At 45.1% G+C, this 18,323-nt stretch overlaps 1 protein-coding gene across 1 annotated transcript in view; it reads right to left on the bottom strand.

The window, feature by feature from the left end:
• Positions 1 to 8,060, bottom strand: part of DNAH5 (dynein axonemal heavy chain 5) — a 283,808-nt gene extending 275,748 nt beyond the window's left edge. The window contains exon 1 of the mRNA XM_027074356.2: positions 7,823 to 8,060. Within this exon, the coding sequence (XP_026930157.2) occupies positions 7,823 to 7,834 (12 nt within the window). The 5' untranslated portion in view covers positions 7,835 to 8,060. The remainder of the gene's footprint in view (positions 1 to 7,822) is intronic.
• Between the last annotated feature and the right edge of the window lie 10,263 nt (positions 8,061 to 18,323).

Genomic DNA, 18,323 nt, shown 5'->3' with positions numbered 1-18,323 from the left:
GGTCCCTAAGTCATTATGAAGTTAACGAAGCCAATGTAATCATGATGTCGATGCTACAAGATGTTCGAAAAGAAGTTAAATATACTATACATTACTCCCTCTAAATGTTCTCATTGAGCAGGTAGAACATATTTTAGTTTGTTTTCTTTTTAATTGTTTTTAATTTATTTATATTTGAGGGAGAGACAGAGCGCAAGCAGAGGAGGGCCAGGAGAGAAAGGGAGACACAGAATCCAAAGCAGGCTCCAAGCTCTGAGCTGTCAGCACAGAGCCTGACGCAGGGCTCAAACCCTCGAACCATGAGATCGTAACCTGAGTCGAAGTCGATGCTTAACGGACTAGGCCACCCAGGCACCCCTTAGTTTGTTTGGGTTTTTTTTAATGTTTATTTATTTATTTGGGGGGAGACAGAGAGTCAGGGAGGGGCAGGCAGAGAGAGGGAAAGAGAAAATCCCAAGCAAGATCCATGCTGTCAGCCCCAGAGCCTGACACAGGGCTCGAATCCATGAACCACCAGATCATGACCTGAGCCAAAATCAAGAGTCGGACACTCAACCAACTGAGCCACCCAGGCGCCCCATGGGAGAACATATATATATTTTTTAATGTTTTTATTTATTTTTGAGAGAGAGAGAGAGACAGAGTATGAGCAGGGGAGGGGCGGAGAGAGAGGGAGACATAGAATCCGAAACAGGCTCCAGGCTCTGAGCTGTCAGCACAGAGCCCGATGCGGGGCTCGAACTTGTAAACTGTGAGATCATGACCTGAGCTGAAGTCGAACGTTAACCGCTTAACCAACCGCACCACCCAGGCACCCTTAAGAACATATTTTAAAGGTAATAAATAAACTGATGGGGAGGGGTTTCTCATTGTTAACTTTCTGGGTCTACACAAGCCTAGGAAAAGAGAACTAAATACCCAAGACATTCTGAAATTAATTTTCTCAGCAAAAGTCAAATATTTTGACTCTCAGAAAGTCAAATATTTCATCCACTCTATTGTTACTGAAACGGTAACAAAATGCAGATTTCACAGAATTTGGTCTCATGAAAAGACTCTTTGGTTAAACATTTTTAAGCATTTATACTCTGCATCAGAATAGAGATAGATATAGGTATTTCCTCTCATAGCATAAGAGCATAAATAAAATGAATCCTCAAAAACAGTTTAAAAAGCCTGAGTATGGCTATAGAAAGATTTACTTCATGGTAAATCTGGTTCTGGAATCAGCATCAGTAATTCATAGTCACATCCCCACACAGTGAGAGAGCCAGCAGTTAGCTGTGATGCTCTAGCCTCTTGGGATCAAGATGAACCTGGCCAGAGCACCCATTCTGTGCGCTCCCCAAGACTTCAACCGGCCCCCAGGGGACTGAAGGGCTCAGGATCACCTCCAGCTCTGAGCTTCTTTCTCCAAGGTTCAGAGGAAGATGTGCAGGGATGGAGACAAAAGTATAACATGGCCCATGGCTCAAACTCCAGAAAGCACACAGTGGCTCATGCATATGGCAGACCCCCCCGCCCCCCCCCCCCAGAGGTCAGAACTGGGAAGACAATTTCCAAATGAACAGCCAGCATTCCCTGGCCCGGCGTGGGGGTTCCCTCCATGACTTCCAGCTCACCTGTCTAACCTCCATCCATGGGCACCCCAGCCTTCCCTCCGGGGCCTTCACATCTCCTCCACCCCTCACCTCCCACCATTGCCAGACAATGAACTTGCCACAAGCCATTTTCCTGGGCTGTCCTGGCTTTACCCTCAGGTCTCATTTCCTTTCTCTAGTGACTTAACTGCATTCATTTGTTTTTCCCAAACAAAGACAATTTCCTCCCTGAAAAGGAATTCTACCACTGAGATCATTAATTATTTATATTGACCTTCCTGGAAAAATCACCCTCCTCAATTCTCTAATAGCTGAGAAAGTTTGATACATTAAAGAAACACAGACCTTTAAAATCATGACTACAAGAAACTTCGGCAAAACAGTCCATCGCACCACGAAAAACAAAGACAAAAGAGTGGGAACCCTGCTATAAAATGACTCCCGCTACGTGGCAGATACGAAAAGATACCCAACCCCAGACACAACAACTACCTACAATCAAAGACTGACCGGACACGGAAAAAAAGGTTATCCTACCCTTTGGCATTATTACTAAAGGAGCCACCCGGAGCTGACCGTCTTCTCCACTTCCAAGCATGGATGGAAAAGGAACCCGGTTCGAGAAGAACGACCTCCATCTGAGAGCTCCTAACCAGGCTCAGCCTCTTTGCTCCAAGTCGGCTGCTCACCTCAGTTGTCCGTCTGCTGCCATCACCACATTGCCTGGAACATCTCTTCTCTCCGTGAGGCCAGCTGTTTGCTACCTCGGGGGCACCTGGAACAGCTGTGCAGGTGCGTGGGCCACGGTCCATGTTCAGCAGCATCCATCCATCACACAAGGGGCACTGAACCCGGATGGATGCAGGTGGGCTGACCACATTCCAGAAGCTCCCCATCGAAAGACGGTCATTAGACAGGACTCCGAGGGGCTGACGGAGGGCAGTTTGAGGTCTTGCCCCACACTGATGCCCCTGTGCCGTGCGGCCATGACAATCACACACGTTCTGTGCCGAGCGGGTTTGCACTTTAACGTGTCGGGGATTTTCGGCGGTGTGTGGCGTGCCTGTCTTCCCGCTGGGATGGTGAGCTCGTAGCCTTGATTTTCTCAGCTGTGGAGATGAAGATCGTGACGGCACCTACCTCACCACACTGTAACCGGGATTCACTGAGATAATTCGTGCCAACTGTTTGGCATGGTGGATGTTTGCTCAGGCTACTATAACAAAATACCGCCAACTAGGTGGCTTAGCAGAAATTGATTCTCTCACAGTTACAGAGTCTAAAAGTCCAAGATCAAGGAGTCAGCAGGCTGGGTATCTTCTGAGGCTTCTCCCCTTAGCTTGCAGACGGCCACCTCGTCACCATGGCCTCCTGAGGTCTTTCTGCGTCTGTGGCTTAATGCGTTCTTCTTCTAAGGGTACCGACCCTATTAGATTAGGGCCTACATATTTGTCCCCATTTGACCTTAATTACCTTTTTTAAAGCTCTATCTCCAAATACAGTCACATTCAGTGGTCCTGGGGGCTAGGACCCTAACATATGAATTCCAGAAGACAAATCAGCTCAACCCCTGGTAAGCACGTCTGCTGTGATACTTATCAAAACCCGCCATGTGGTTATATTGGTATCTTTTTACTAAATTGTAAGCATCATGAACTTACAGAAGGGAGTGTTCTTTTTCCTTCTGTCTCAGTGATGGTCATCAGGGCCCTATCTAGTCCCCCACCCCACCCCCGGGGGGCCATTTGCTCTGGCTGGAGAGCTCTATCCTCCTGACCTCTCCCACCTCTCACTGGCCCCCTTCTATGCCCTGTCACACTGTCTTCCCCACCAGGCTGTCAGCTTCACACACAGACGAAGACTCTGGTCTATTTTTTCCCCAACATCTCCCCAGTCCCCAGCACAGTTCATGACACTCAGTCAACCCTCTTAGGGGGAACACTGCCAGAGTTAGTGATGACTGCTTCCTCTGAGCTAGGCTTTCCTGTGTTTCTTTGTAATGAACAATAATGTGGACATTTCAGGACACCAGGGTACCGCACACTTCTATTCTTTACGCCGAATTGGCTACACAAGGTTCAGAAGTTGCCCGCAGAGCATTCAGACCTCCGTGAGTAAGATTTTTTGCTTTCCACAATGCCCAAGCATTCCAAGGAAGCCTACAACCATTTCCATGGGGGTGACATGGACGGCTTTGCCCACATCCCACAGCCAAGCCCTACCTGGAAGCTACTTCCCAAAAGAAAGACATTCTGACTCTCCACATTACCTCCTCGGAGGCCCAAATGTTGGCCCATGGGAATCCAATCATCATTCTTTTACCCCATCCAGGGTAGATACAAGGGCAGGTTTCTTCTAAATGACTTATTAAAATAGCATAGCCTTTGGACGGAGTCCTTATAGGAATCCGACAAGTATCACATGTCCTCTGTCCCTTCTCAATAGGTTATTATCCATTTATCCATCTCCTGCCAGACAGATGCACTGAGCTCACTGGAAGTTACTCGAAAGCAGCAGGCAACAGTCACAATTTGTTCGTCTCATTTGGTCCCCACAAGAAAAGGGGGAAAATATCATTACGTGTGTAGTGAGTGTTAGGGAAGCTTCAGAGTCACAAAGGAAAATTTGAGAAAAGGGCCTGCCAGAAAACACTCCACACAAATGGTAGAAGAAAAGAAGGAACAGGGGGGGAGGGAGGGAAGGAAGGCCTGGAAGGAAGAAAGGAGATACGGAAAAAGAGATAAAGGAAGAAAGGAAGAGACGGAAACATGGGAGAAGGGAGGAAGAAAGCCAAAGTCACGGTCCCCAGTGCACTTCCCACACTGTTTGAAACATAGCAGGTGCGCTCGTTGAGTAGAACTGAACCGCTCCATCATCTTCTGATACCACCTTCCCTACCTATCCCAGCCTCACTCAAACATCTTTTCTAGGGAGGAGTAAATGCTAAAAAGGAAGCTTTCATTCAGCAGATTCCCCGACGCCAAACCACACGTGGGAGCCGGCAGTGGGGTGAGCCTGTCCCTGGGAGGAGAGGACAAACTCCACACACGATGTGCAACGCTCGTCTCCTCGCAGGAGAATAACTCAACAGTCAGGGAAAGCAGCATATCCTAGGTCGGCCATTCACTCTTAAGTTGAAGCTACTGGTAAGTTTATTCACAAAGAAATGAGTGAGCAGTTGTTGGAGCCTTTTTTTTTTTTTTTTTTTTTTTTTGGTCTGTTGGTTAAAAGTAAGGCTACAAAAAGTAAAGCCAAATGCAAACAGCACAGAGGTATACAAATAAACGGCCACAGGAGCTCAGTGCCAGGAAAGAGATTAGCATGACTAAAGGAGGAAATGTAACAGGTGAACCTCCTCCTAGCATTCCTTATGCAGCGGGAACCAATTCCTCGAAATGGCCACACTCCCAGCAGCCTTCTTCTAATGCTGGTACCAGCCTCAGACATGCTCTTTCCTGGACCTGGGAGAAAAGCAGGGGGACCCCTGACTTCCCCCAGGAATCGAAGGTTCTTTCCAGGCACATTTCACAGATGTAACCATGTGTATGCCTTAACTTTGTGTCTGTGTCTATTTCTCTCCATATTTTCTAAATAATGTAACCAAAGAAACCATATTTGCAGCTTCCGTGATAAATTTTTACAGCTGCTAAAACCCTTCCCACATCAGCCTGGGCTTAGGGCAATCACCTGCCTTGATGAGGTCACCAAAAGTGTTTGGGAAACAGAGCTGCACATTTCTCTCATTCTTGCTGCGCTTCACGTTGATCTATCTGGGCATGCTCATTTACCACCTTCCAGTTCCAATTTACATAAAATCCAGGCTGCTCTCTTAGCTGAGGGAGAGCTCACAAGTTGCAAAACAGTGTTTGCAGGGTGACCAGTGTGCACAACAGAAAACAGAAACATTTATCAAAGGAGGGGTCGCCTGGCGGGCTCCGTGGGTGGAGCCTGTGACTCTTCACCTCAGGGTTGTGAGCTCCAGCCTCACATTGGGTCTAGTGATTACTTAAAAATAAAATCTTGGGGCGCTTGGGTGGCTCAGTCGGTGAAGCATCCAACTTCAGCTCAGGTCTGATCTCACTGTTTGTGAGTTCAAGCCCGGCATCGGGTTCTGTGCCGACAGCTCAGAGCCTGGAGCCTGCGTCAGATTCTGTGTCTCCCTCTCTCTGTGGCCATCCCCACTCACAATCTCTCTCTCTCTCTCTCTAAAATAAATAAACATTAAAAAAAAATTATTTAACAAAATCTTTAAAAAAAAATATTTACAAAGGAATGCTAAGTTTGCTCTAGAGGAAGAAAGTCATGAAAACATTTAAGGGGCATTCTTCCCTATAATTTTTCTAACTACAAAATCCCTATAAATATAAATATTTATCATTTATAATTGACCTCATATATCTATATCCTATTTAAATGTGATTTTACATATTTAAATACATAATTTATATTAAAATGTATAAATATTTATATATTTATCATATGTATGTTCATTATAGAAAAAGTTTAAAGAAAATTAAATTCCTCTTTAATGCCACCAGCCAGAGATAATCAATATCAACATTTTGGTGGATGTCCTTTTATTCTGTCTTCTATACATATTTACAAACCTTCTTTATTTTTTTTATTTAAAAAAAATTTTTTTAATGTTTATTTTTGAGACAGAGGGAGAGCGTGAACAGGGGAGGGGGGAGGGGGCAGGGGGAGGGAGACATAGAATCCGAAGCAGTCTCCAGACTCTGAGCTGTAAGCACAGAGCCCGATGCGGGGCTGGAACCCACCGAACCATGAGATCATGACCTGAGCCGAAGTCGGACGCCCAACCCCAACCGACTGAGCCACCCTTTTTTATTTTTATGAAATTGGAACAATACTGCTTTAGTGACCTAATTTTTTCAATATTAAAGCAAGCATAATAAAGCATAAGAACATGGTATAAGGTTGATAGCCATGTTTTATATCCTGAGAGGATAAAATGTATGTAAGATTATATAATATATGGATTTTTGTTAAGTAAGATGCAAAAAAGCCATTGGTTTACTGGTATTACACATAGCAATGCCCTCCGTCATTTCAGGGTCTCTCTTTTCTCTGACGGAAAATGGGGGGAAGTCACTAAAAAGACGAAAAAGAACTAATGAGAATTTGTCTTAATGAAACACAAAATAGATATATATTGGAAATTCCAAGTACTTATAACATATTTATCATAGAAAAATAAGGACATTAATATGAATACCATAAAAGATGCTCACAAGAATAAAACGGCTAATTTTGAGTAAGGTAAATATCTACAGAGAGGAGGAAAACGTTGAAGTGAACTCACATAAACTACATACACTGCTCTTAATTAAATAAGTGTACATCTACATTTATTAAATCGTGATGCAGATTTTATTGACTAGGGTGCATAGTTCATGATTCGCGTAATAGATTCCTCTAGTTGTGGAACTATAGAGAGTGTAAGCGAAAAATACATGTTAAGTACCATCTCCCTCGAAGATAAATGCAAAAGCAAGTACTGGGGTTTTTTTCACCCCACAATATCCATTTGAGAGAGAAAGAGCACAAAGCCATTGGAAATGAAAGCTGATTTCAATGCACGTAGGTCTCCAGCCCTTTCTCATCTGCTGTGCACCGAGGCAAATAACTGCAAAAGACGTTAAGGAAACCACCTAATGGGGCTTTGTGCGCACACCATCCCACTCCCTCTGCCGCCCGCTCTCTCCAAGAGAACTAAACATTCGCTCTCGTCCAAACCCCAGGGCCAATGAGAGCTAGTAACAGCCAGCAAACTTCGCACCGAAGCGGCCTCCGCCACACCTGGATATCCCTGATGCTCGCCATGGGACAATGGGTCGCTTGGGGCCGCGCCACCGACCGCCACCAAGTGGCCTTTCCGCAAGAGGGAGGGAGGAGGGGTTGAAGATACAGGAATGAGGTAGGAGCCTATGGCTTTTGCATGCTAGGGATGCCCTGGGGGGCACGATGGACCACCACCCCTGAGAAAAGCTGCCAAACTCATAACCCAGCAACTCTAGCCCCACAAACTCCTGGAAGCGCTTTCACGCCCCAGCCCCGGAGGTGAAGCCCGCGGGCACCGCCAGCGAGCGCACCCTGCGGAGGGAGCGCCGGGCTCGGCCGGCAAGGCGCCGCGCATGCGCCGCGAGGGCGGCCGGCGTGGGAGCCGCGCGGGGCCCGCGCAGGGCGAGCGCGCAGCCTACCGGTTTGTCCATGGCGCTGCGCTCCGGCGCTCCTCGGGGACAGGGGGCTGGTGGAGGCCGGCCGGCCCGCGCTGGGCTCCGCCGTTCTGCCGTCGTCCTCCCCCGGCCTCGTTGCTTCCCGGCGTCCGCTCCGGCCGCGGGTCGCCCGGCTGGCGCGGCTGTTTGCGGCTCACGCCGTTGCCATGGCGACGAGCGCTGCCCCGCCCGGACCGGCTGCCTCCTCCCGCGCCCCGCGCTCGGGCGCCTCCTCGGGGCCCACGGGCTGCGCAACCCCCGGGGGAGCCGGCGCCCGGAGAGCGGACGCCCAGAGCTCCCGGCCACCGAGCCCCGACTGTCGCCTCGCGACTGTGTGCCGTCTCGTTAGGGCTCGGCCGAGTGTTACTTCTGCCATCAGCCATATCCACTTATTTGGAAACGTGTTTAAATGCCGAATTGTTTTGTGTGTTTCTAGCTTCAGGAGAAAAAAAATCAAAAGGGGAGTTTAGAGTGTTTCAACTTCAATTCGCACATGTTCCCAGAGTCACGAGTCGTGCTTTGCTTTCTCTCATGGCTTCCTAGTCAAGTACCTTCACAGCTGATTCAACAGCTTAGAACGCCAAGGCTAGTTTTAACCTTGAGCTTTAACCTGGAGGTGACAAAGAATTTCCTAAATATTATCTGCCTGTCAGAACAAGACCTGCATTGGCACGTGTGACGTCCCCAGGAACCTTCCCTAAAGGACTTTACAAAGGAGAAAATAAAGATTTCATATCAGGGAGCTCTCCTCTGCCATGGGGACTAGCACTGGCCATTAGAAAAGACACTGTGTTAGGGGCGCCTGGGTGGCTTGGTCGGTTAAGCGTCCGACTTCGGCTCAGGTCATGATCTCATGGTCCGTGAGTTTGAGCCCTGCGTCGGGCTCTGTGCTGACCGCTCAGAGCCTGGAGCCTGTCTTGGATTCTGTGTCTCCCTCTCTCTCTGCCCCTCTCCTGTTCATGCTCTGTCTCTCTCTGTCTCAAAAATAAATAAACGTTAAAAAAAAAAAAAGAAAGAAAGAAAGACACTGTGTTAGGGGCGCCTGGGTGGCTCAGTCAGTTAAGAAGTATGCTGTGTGCCACCTGTGTAAATCTGTATTTTCTAGCAGCCACGTTTTTAAAAAGTAGAAACTGGTGAAATTAATTTTAAATATATGTTGCTTTAACCCAATATATCGCAAATATATATAGTTTATATTTGTATATATATAGTGTGTGTATACATATGTATAGTTTATATTTGTGTATATATATACATTTATATATGTTATTCGTGAGATATTTTTCATTCAAAAATCGTACTTAGTGCTAGAAACCTTATGTATATTTCGCGCTACCAAACATTTCAGTTGGGACTAGCCACATTTCAAATGATCAATAGCCAGTGTCTCTGGTGACTACTGCATTGAACACTACAGGTCAACTGGATGATACATTCTAGGAAGACCAGCCCCAAATCTCCTTGGGGAGGAAAGGATCACATCAGTTCATAAGGGCTACTAAATACCAGATGAACTCTTGAACAAATGGTCAAATTCTTACCAGAAAGAAATGGCATTTTCACTGTCTGACCTTGTAGGCAGGCTGAGTGACTTTGCCTACAAAGGGCCTCTGGCACGTGATGCCCGAAGAGAATGCTGACCCCCTGGGGAGCTTCATGTAGCTGGGTTCCATCTACCCTGCTCTCAGGGACTGCACAGTGTCTTCATCCTCTCTCATCAGCATATGTCAGAGTTAATTGTGCACTCTATTAATCACTTAGAAGAGTTGAGGACTAAGCCCTCAAAAAAGGGGGTTGTTCTTTTAATAGAGGTGAGAAGTCACCTTGGCCGGGGAAGACAGCCCCAGGGAAAAAGGGTATCTGTATTGGGTAGATCTGAGAAGAGGAAACGACAGCTCACGCTTTGCTAGGTGGTTATTATTGCATTAACTCATTTTATCTTAAAACACCTTCTGGGTGTGTGGATGGCTCAGTCGGTTAAGTGTCCGACTCTTGATTTTGGCTCACATCACGATCTTGCAGTTCATGAGATCGAGCCCCACATTGGGCTCTGCACTGACAGCATGGATTCTGCTTGGGATTTGCTTTTCCCTCTCTGCCCATCCCCTGCTCGCTCTCTCTCTGTCTCAAATAAATAAATAAACTTAAAAAAAAAAAACCTTCTAAATTTGGCCATTATGACTCGTTCCCATATCACAGAGGAGACACAGAAAGAAACAAAGTGGCTTGCCCAGGGCCACATTACCAGGAGAGTAGAATGATTTTGTGAGCTCTGGCAACTTGGCTCAACCCGGTGCCTAACCCCTAGGCTATAATGAGATGACAGAAGGTAGGGAAGGTGAGGAGGTGGGAGGAAGAAGGACACTTCTAAGATAGCGGCACCCCAGCACGGGTCTGGCTGGTTTCAGAAAGAAAGCCAGGGCTAATATCGCCACTACAGTCCTAGAGTTCCTTGGTCCATGCTGTCTCAGGCAAAATTTGTCTTTGGTCTTCTCTTTCTGCTAAAAACTCTTCTTTACTCCCAGAGGGGTATATGTTGTTCAGGATCCTTACACTAGAGCAGACTTTCTTGGGTCTGGCCTGGATCCTAGACCTTTCCCAGTCATTCTGGCCCATGACTTCTTGCCCTTGGCCCCACCCTCTGATGATCCCCTTCTAATTAGTATTCCCGATTAATTCCAGCAGTTAGTAGTTGTTCGGCAGCTAGCTGTCTCAGCCAGCTCTCCTACCCCCACCCACAGCTGTACTCAAACTTGGCCTTCTGGAAATGGAGTCGGCTCAGTGATGGCAGTCATGAGTGAGATGACAGAGTAGATGGGAAGATGCTTGATCTGGGGGAGACTGTAGTTTCCTTAGATCCTGCCTGTTCTGACCATGGCTGGAAATGATCCCACCGCGCAAGGGATTTGGCTAACCTGCTAAAGCAGGTTCGATTCAAAAATTGACTTTTTTTCTTTCCCTAAAACATTTTAATGTTTTATTTGATTTTAGTTTTTTATTTTAGAGAGAGAAAGTGCAAGTGGAGAAGGGGCAGAGGGAGGGAGAGAGAGAATCCCAAGCAGGCTCCACCCTCAGCACAGAGCCCAACATGAGGCTCAATCCCACGACCCTGGGATCATGGCCGGAGCAGAAATCAAGGGTCAGACGCTCAACTGGCTGAGCCATCCAGGTGCCCCAAAGTAAATCTCAGACTAAAACTCTCACTTAAATTAGTCTTTCAACAGGAGATTCATCCTTGGTGACTCTGATGCCTAGGACACCATAGGCACTCAAAAAGTAGCTCTTGAATTTAAGACCAAATGAATGAACATGTGGTGATTTATTTATTGTCCAGCCATATAGAATCAAAGACATCAGGACTAATGACACAGACCTGTAAAATTTCGAATCTGACAATAACCAGTGTCAGTTATTATTTCATTATTTACAAAAGGGGTTATCATTTTATGGAAAAGAAAACAAAGACCAATTTCCCAGAGGCCACAAAGCTGTTTGTGACTGAGGCAGGACTGCCTGACTGAGGCAGGACTGGCAACCAAGTATCCTTTGATGGCTGTGTTCTATAATACATGTAAAGACGGAAAAATCATACATTTCCTTCTCAAGGTCTGATGTTCAAAATCACAGTGCTTTACAGTGCCCTGTCAGCAATGTAGCATTCTGTGAAATTGATTTTGTCTGCCACTGAAGTCATATAATAATAGCTTATTCTAATTTTATTTATATTTTTTAAGTTCTGTTTTGTTTTGATTTTTAGTAATCTCTACCTCCAATGTGGGGCTCGAACTCATGACCCCCAAGATCAAGAGCTGCACACTCTTCCAACTGGGCCAGCCAGGTGTCCCTCTAATCTTATTTTTTTAACTTTTTTTTAATATTTATTTTTGAGAGAGACAGAGAGAGAGAGAGGGAGGGGCAGAGAGAGACGGAGACAGGATCCAAGGCAGGCTCTGTGCTGACAGCAGACAGCCTGATGTGGGGCTCGAACTCACGAACCGTGAAATCATGATCTGAGCTGAACTCAGATGCTTAACCACTGAGCCACACAGGCGCCCCTCCTCTAATTTTATTTTTAAAAAGCAGATGACTGGATAGAATTTTATTTATTAACTATTTTACTTTCCTAATTTGGAGGGAAGCTTTTGTTGCCTGTCCTAAATTGTGGGCTACCAAGCATCAATAGGCAGTGAAGAAATTAGTACTTCACAAATCAATACGAATGCAAATTACAAAACTCGGCAATGGGAGAAGTCACTGTTGGTTGACTAACCTACCCACATTTCAATCAAGCTCTGTAGATTGTGTATTCTGTTCCACACAACTGAAAACATTCTTACGTGATATGGCAACTGCCAACCATTAGATTTGTTTGTGTGGGGTTGATTTTATTTTATAAATTTAAGAGTTATAGGGGTGCCTGGGTGGCTCAGTCGATTGAGCGTCCGACTTCAGCTCAGGTCATGATCTCGCGGTTCGTGAGTTCGAGCCCCGCGTCGGGCTCTGTGCTGACGGCTCGGAGCCTGGAGCGTGCTTCAGATTCTGTGTCTCCCTCTCTCTCTGCCCCTTCCCCACTCATACTCTGTCTCTCTCTGTCTCTCAAAAATGAATAAACGTTAAAAAAAATTTTTAATTTAAGAGTTATAAATTGGACCGTCACAAACTAGAGGTAACTTGCACCACTGTCCCAACCTGAGGGGAAGTGGCAGGGGTCGAAAAGTCTGTGAATAAAATCTCCACTTGGTTTTGTTCAGATCCACCCACGTACAGCTGCTGGGTGGGTGGTATCATGTCCACTCCATGACCTCCAACATCTTCCCAGTGGCCAGAATCCCACTCCTGATTTGGAAGGTAAAGGATGAAAAGGCTTACAAGAGAGCTTGGAAGCTAACGTAGGGATATCTACACCCCGTGTAGGTAAGATGAGCTGAGCAAAGCCTCCTGACTCAAGTGGGCAGGAGTCCTGCTGAAAGATGAGAAGACGCCTGGCAGCCAGACATCCTTGGGATGCTTTTGTCTGATGGTCCTGAGAAGGACTGCAGGCGTGGCTCCTCTCCACAGGCATCTTTCAGAGATGCTCCTTTAAGGATCTGAGTGTCGGCCAAGATACTCTGCAGATGCCCATCTTCCCTCCAGTCGGCCATAGTCCACGAGGCCCAAAGTCACCGGTGCCTTCCAGCCACTCGGATGCTCCGTCTGCTCCTCTGCATTGCTCAATGCTGCTTCCCCGCTGGTAACAGCCAGGTGCTCCAGCATGACTGCCCCGTGGAGTCTGGGCGGCCGCAGTCATGCTGGCTTCCACAGAGAGGTGGTACCAGAAGGCACCGTGGTGGACATCTGTCCTCTTTGACTCCTCTCCTACACTTGGAGAATTTCCCATGAAGCAGAGCCCTTCTTCCCCCAAAGCGTCAAAATGCTCTTTCAGATCCCCTCACTGCCCGGGCATCAAGAGCTCACCAAAGCATGACCAATCAATTGCACCAAACTTGGACTTGACCCAGGAGCTGGTGACCCAAAAACACAGGACAGTAGGGAATACATTCTGGCAGAGGGCAGCAGCAGCAACACTGCATTGACTTTCTGAGGCAGTGGTGGCGGGTGGCCTTTCGACACCGTGTGCCTGGCAGTCAGTTGGGGAGGTCACCATACGTATCCGCAACTGGCTGTGTTTGAGGCAACATGTCTGACTCGTTCCTGGCTGCTTCTGACAGATCCTCCTGAGATCAGTGCAGCCCTCAGTGTCCACGCTTCTCAGCTATTCTCAGCTGTCCAATATCACTCAATGCCTTTTCTTTATTTCTGCTTCAACAAACGTTCGTAGGTAAGTTGTGTTGCTTGAGATTAAGAACCCCAATTTGGACAGACACACATTCGGTACTGCCCATCCTGTAAGTCCCCGTAACAACATTAACATGGGGCCGTTGTGTGTGTGGTGTATTTTACTAAAGTTTGCAAATACTAGTGAACAGAGGAATTACAGACGTAAGAAAGGAGAAATTTAAAATAGCTCAGAGGGGCGCCTGGGTGGCTCAGTAGGTTGAGCGGCAAACTTTGGCCCAGGTCATGATCTCATAGTTCTTGAGTTCAAGCCTCATCTTGGGCTCTGCACTGACAGCGTGGAAATTGCTTTGGCTTCTCTCTCTCTGTCTCTCCCACACTCGTGCTTGTTCTCTCTCTCAAAATAAACAAATACAAACTTTAAATAAATAAACTTAGATAAATAGATAGATAGATTGATTGATAGATAGTTAGATAGATAACAAAAGTAGCTTAGTAAATACAACCTTCTCGGGTCTGGGGGACAAATTTTCAAAAATTAAGCTCTTCAAAGGGAGTTTCCTTGGAGGGAAAAGAGGAACAGTTTGCTAGTTCTTAACCTTGCTTACCAATTTTAAAGGTATAGCAAAAAAAATTTTTTTTTACTAAAAAAAGATTTACCGATAGGAGTTTACCGGAGAAATGGAACCAGTAGAATATATAACATACATATCCATATGCACAGCCATGTGCAGGCACACACATATGTATGCAAACTGTATATATATTATATATATAAAGAGATCTGTATCAAGGACTTGGCTTCCAGAAACCCATAGGACAGGCCGTCAGGAAGGTGAGGCTAGAAACACCAGTGTAGGACTGAAAATGCAGCTTCCAGCCAGAATTTCTTCCATCCCAGGGAAACCTCAGCTCTACTCCCAAGGCCTTTTAACAATTATCAGTTGCACAACAGCAATCTCGTCTAAAACAAACACGAAAGATCTATTTTGAAGTGGCTTTATTTGCACAGTTTTAGTGCTACAAATACTTCCATAATTAAAACTTAGACTTCCACCAAAAATAAAATCTGATAAAATAAAAAAAGCTAAGCACACAGGATAAATGCTTTTTTATCCATCGAAGAAAATATAAAATTTCCACAGAAGGACTAAACTAAAAAGGCACCCATTAAAAAAGAAACAGAACGGATTTTTCCATTGTATTTAATATTTGTAGCATTGTGGTTTGCCAAAATATTTCTGTCCAGAAGGGGAGAAAGTATTACTCACACAGTGTACAGACCTCAATATCTAATAGTAAAATATAACACGTAACTTGGGGTGTGCAATTATGGTAAATGTTAAATGCTAGCATGAAACATATATAATAAAATTACATTGATTTTTTTTTTTGCCAAGGTGCAAAAAAATCCTCTATGAAAAGGATTTTTATCCTTTATAAAAAGGTTATACATTTTTATCAAAACAAGATTTTCCACCCATATCTCAATATAGCTGTTCGATCCCTTAAATGTCTGAAAAAACTAATGATGAAAAGTAAAAATGGTATAAATCCATGAAGAGTTCCTTGTTCATTTAAATTGCCTTTGTATTGTATATTTTAGTCTGGGCCTTTAGGTAATGGCTTCAGATCATCAAAAACAAATGAAATCGGGGCGCCTGGGCGGCTCAGTCGGTTGAGCGTCCGACTTCGGCTCAGGTCATGATCTCACGGTCCATGAGTTCGAGCCCCGGGTCGGGCTCTGTGCTGACAGCTCAGAGCCTGGAGCCTGCTTCGGATTCTGTGTCTCCCTCTCTCTCTGAACCTCCCCCATTCATGCTCTCTCTCTGTCTCAAAAATAAATAAACATTAAAAAAAAATGAAATCATCTATTCAAAGAAGCAGCTGCTTCTGGCATTTGGATGATCTTACTAATAGTTTTTTTAAGTTAAGTTCTACATCCAACATGGGGCCCAAACTCACAACCCTGAGATAAAGAGTTACGTGCTCCCCGACTGAACCAGCCAGGTGTCCCACTAATAATTTTTAATATTTAAGTATTAAAGCAATTTCTTAGCCAAATTGAAAAGAGCACGTATCAAAGGTTGATTTCAAATTTTCCACAAGAGAATGTTAGAGATGTTTATGGAAAAAAGAAATGGCGGTTAAGAAAAATTTTCCAAAATTTGGAAATAAGAAAGAAAAAAGCTTGCATAACTTTTCAGTCCTACAATGGAGCATCGTTTAGTAACTCCACTCAAGGATTATTTCATTTTCAGGGGAATGCACCTTTGCTTGAATTATTATTTACCATTGATTATGGTAGACTCTGAAGGTACAGGATAACTTGTAGGTTTCTGTCCATTAAGAATGAAAATGACTTGTGTCTAGGAGAAAAGATCATCACAAAAGCTGCCGTTTTATTGTCACATAGGACAGTAACCAATTTTGCATCGAATTCTGCATTCTTTTTTTTTTTAACATTTATTCATTTTTGAGAAACAGAGAGGGACAGAGCATGAGCATGGGAGGGGCAGAGAGAGAAGGAGACAGAATCCGAAGCAGGCTCCAGGCTCAGAGCTGTCAGCACAGATCCCGATGGGGGGCTAGAACTCAGACCATGAGATCATGACCTGAGCTGAAGTTGGACACTTAACCGACTGAGCCACCCAGGCGCCCCTAACTCTGCATTCTTAATTCAGCACTCTTCCACTGGTGATATTCACTATTTCTCATACTCTTCTAAACTAGCTGGATCTGTCACCAATAAGCTAAATAAATCTTATATGGATGTCTTACATTCATAGAAGAGTCATACTTTGAGATTTTTTTTTTAATTATACATTGATAAGATACAATGCAAGTATGCCTGGTGACATCAGACTCCTCAAAATTCAGATGGTCAAGACAGTGAGTAGGTAGGCACATAACATTTCAGGAGGATTTCTAAAGCTCCTTAAAGTCCATCAGAAAATTGCTCAAGAATGCTAATCATTTCCCAGAAGGAGTCATAAATTATGTCTGCAAAAAAATGTCTGTGCCAGATCTTGTTTGGGACAGTTTTCTTTCTCAGTTGCCATTTTGAATTTGGAAAATGGTATGTGTACCATCTACCATCAATTGACAGAAACCACCAGAGAATCACACTCTCTCACTGGATTATACTGGGGGAGGAATATCAGGAAGAGGGTATGCTAATGAATTCCTAGAACCGGGCACTTAAAAATTTCTCCTGCCAATCAAGAAGAGACTTGGTCACATGCCTCTGACATGCTTCATTGTCTTTATTGTCTTTTCTGAAAACTGAAGCCAAAAAGGTAAAATGAATTTCAAAATGCCTCATCTTTGTCAAGCTGGTTGGATGAAGAGTAACAAAAACCCACCCCGAAGGGCTTAATCAAGGATGAGGCTCAGGGAGGCTACAGGAGTCGGTCTGGAGCCCAGGGCAGGACGTGTAGCCTGGAGGCAGGTTGGAAGAAGCAGCGAACTCCTGTCTCTACAATGCAACCTGCTCGCTCCCTAGCTTCTACCTCTCTCTAAATGGCTCTCCCTTCAGGGCTTTGCCTCTCCATGCACACAGCAGGTTGCTGCCTCATGAGGCACCAGTTCATAGGTCCTCAGTTCAAGGACTTAGCAGACTGACAAGCTTGTCTTAACCCCAATCTCTGGAGAAAATCTGAGATCCAGTATTCACCATATTCACCATGATCCAATCAGCTCTGGACAGTGGATCCAACAAGACCTAGGGACCCATCCCTCTGGAGTGAGGATGTGCATGGAACAGCAGACATCCAGTAGGTGTCCGCTATAGTCCAACAGGGACCACTTCAAGGATGCGAAAACTTCCTTCTTGCTCTTTCAAACTCCATCTTATGCCAAAACATTCCCTTTCTTTCTTCATCCATTCATTCATTTATTCATCAAACATGTTGCAAGCACTGGCCATATGCCAAGGGCTGTACTGGGGGAAAGATGAATAAGAAAGAAAGAATTCCTGCCCTTTTCTGTCAGCAAGGAACCATCCGTAAAGTCTGCTGAATTCCTTGCACAAATAAAGACCTTTTTTAATTCAAGGAATAAGTCTGATCTCCTAATGGCTAAACATACTAAAACTTCAGATTTCTCTCAAGCCAGGTTTTTATTTGACCCATCAAGCCTGTATGTGGCCCTTGCAGACGATGAACAATGGAGTCACCAGGATCTTCTGTATCCCAATGCTCTTACATTAAGATAATCGAGGTCAATTTAGACAGAAAAAAAAAAATTTAAGTAGTATAATTATAAAGTTGGACTTCAAGAGACTTAAGCAGGTAAATGAAGACTTAAATAAAATTAAAAATTTACTTTAATGTAATTTAAAAACGTAAACGAATTTCATCTTAGGCCACTCATCATTAGTACTGTTGAAACAACCACCATTCATTCTCTTGGGTTTTGCTCACTGGGGCAAGAATGTGTGATGAGATCTTGGGGAAACCCTGTTTCTTCTTGGTTTCCAATGTGTTTAGGTAAACTTGGGGATAGACCCCCCCCAACCTCAAGACTATAGATGTGGGGCACCTGGGTTAAGCATCCAACTCTTGATTTGGGCTCAGGTCATGATCTCATAGTTTGTAAGATCGAGCCCCAAGTCAGGAGCTGCACTGACAGCATGGAACCTGCTTGGGATTCTCTCTCCTCCTCTCTCTCTGCTCCTCCCACATGCACGTGCACACGTGCTCTTTCTCTC

The sequence above is a fragment of the Acinonyx jubatus genome, chromosome A1, assembly GCF_027475565.1.
Source record: "Acinonyx jubatus isolate Ajub_Pintada_27869175 chromosome A1, VMU_Ajub_asm_v1.0, whole genome shotgun sequence".
Taxonomy (NCBI): domain Eukaryota; kingdom Metazoa; phylum Chordata; class Mammalia; order Carnivora; family Felidae; genus Acinonyx; species Acinonyx jubatus.
The sequence above is the reverse complement of the archived record's forward strand: the minus strand, read 5'-3'. Positions and strand labels throughout refer to the sequence as shown.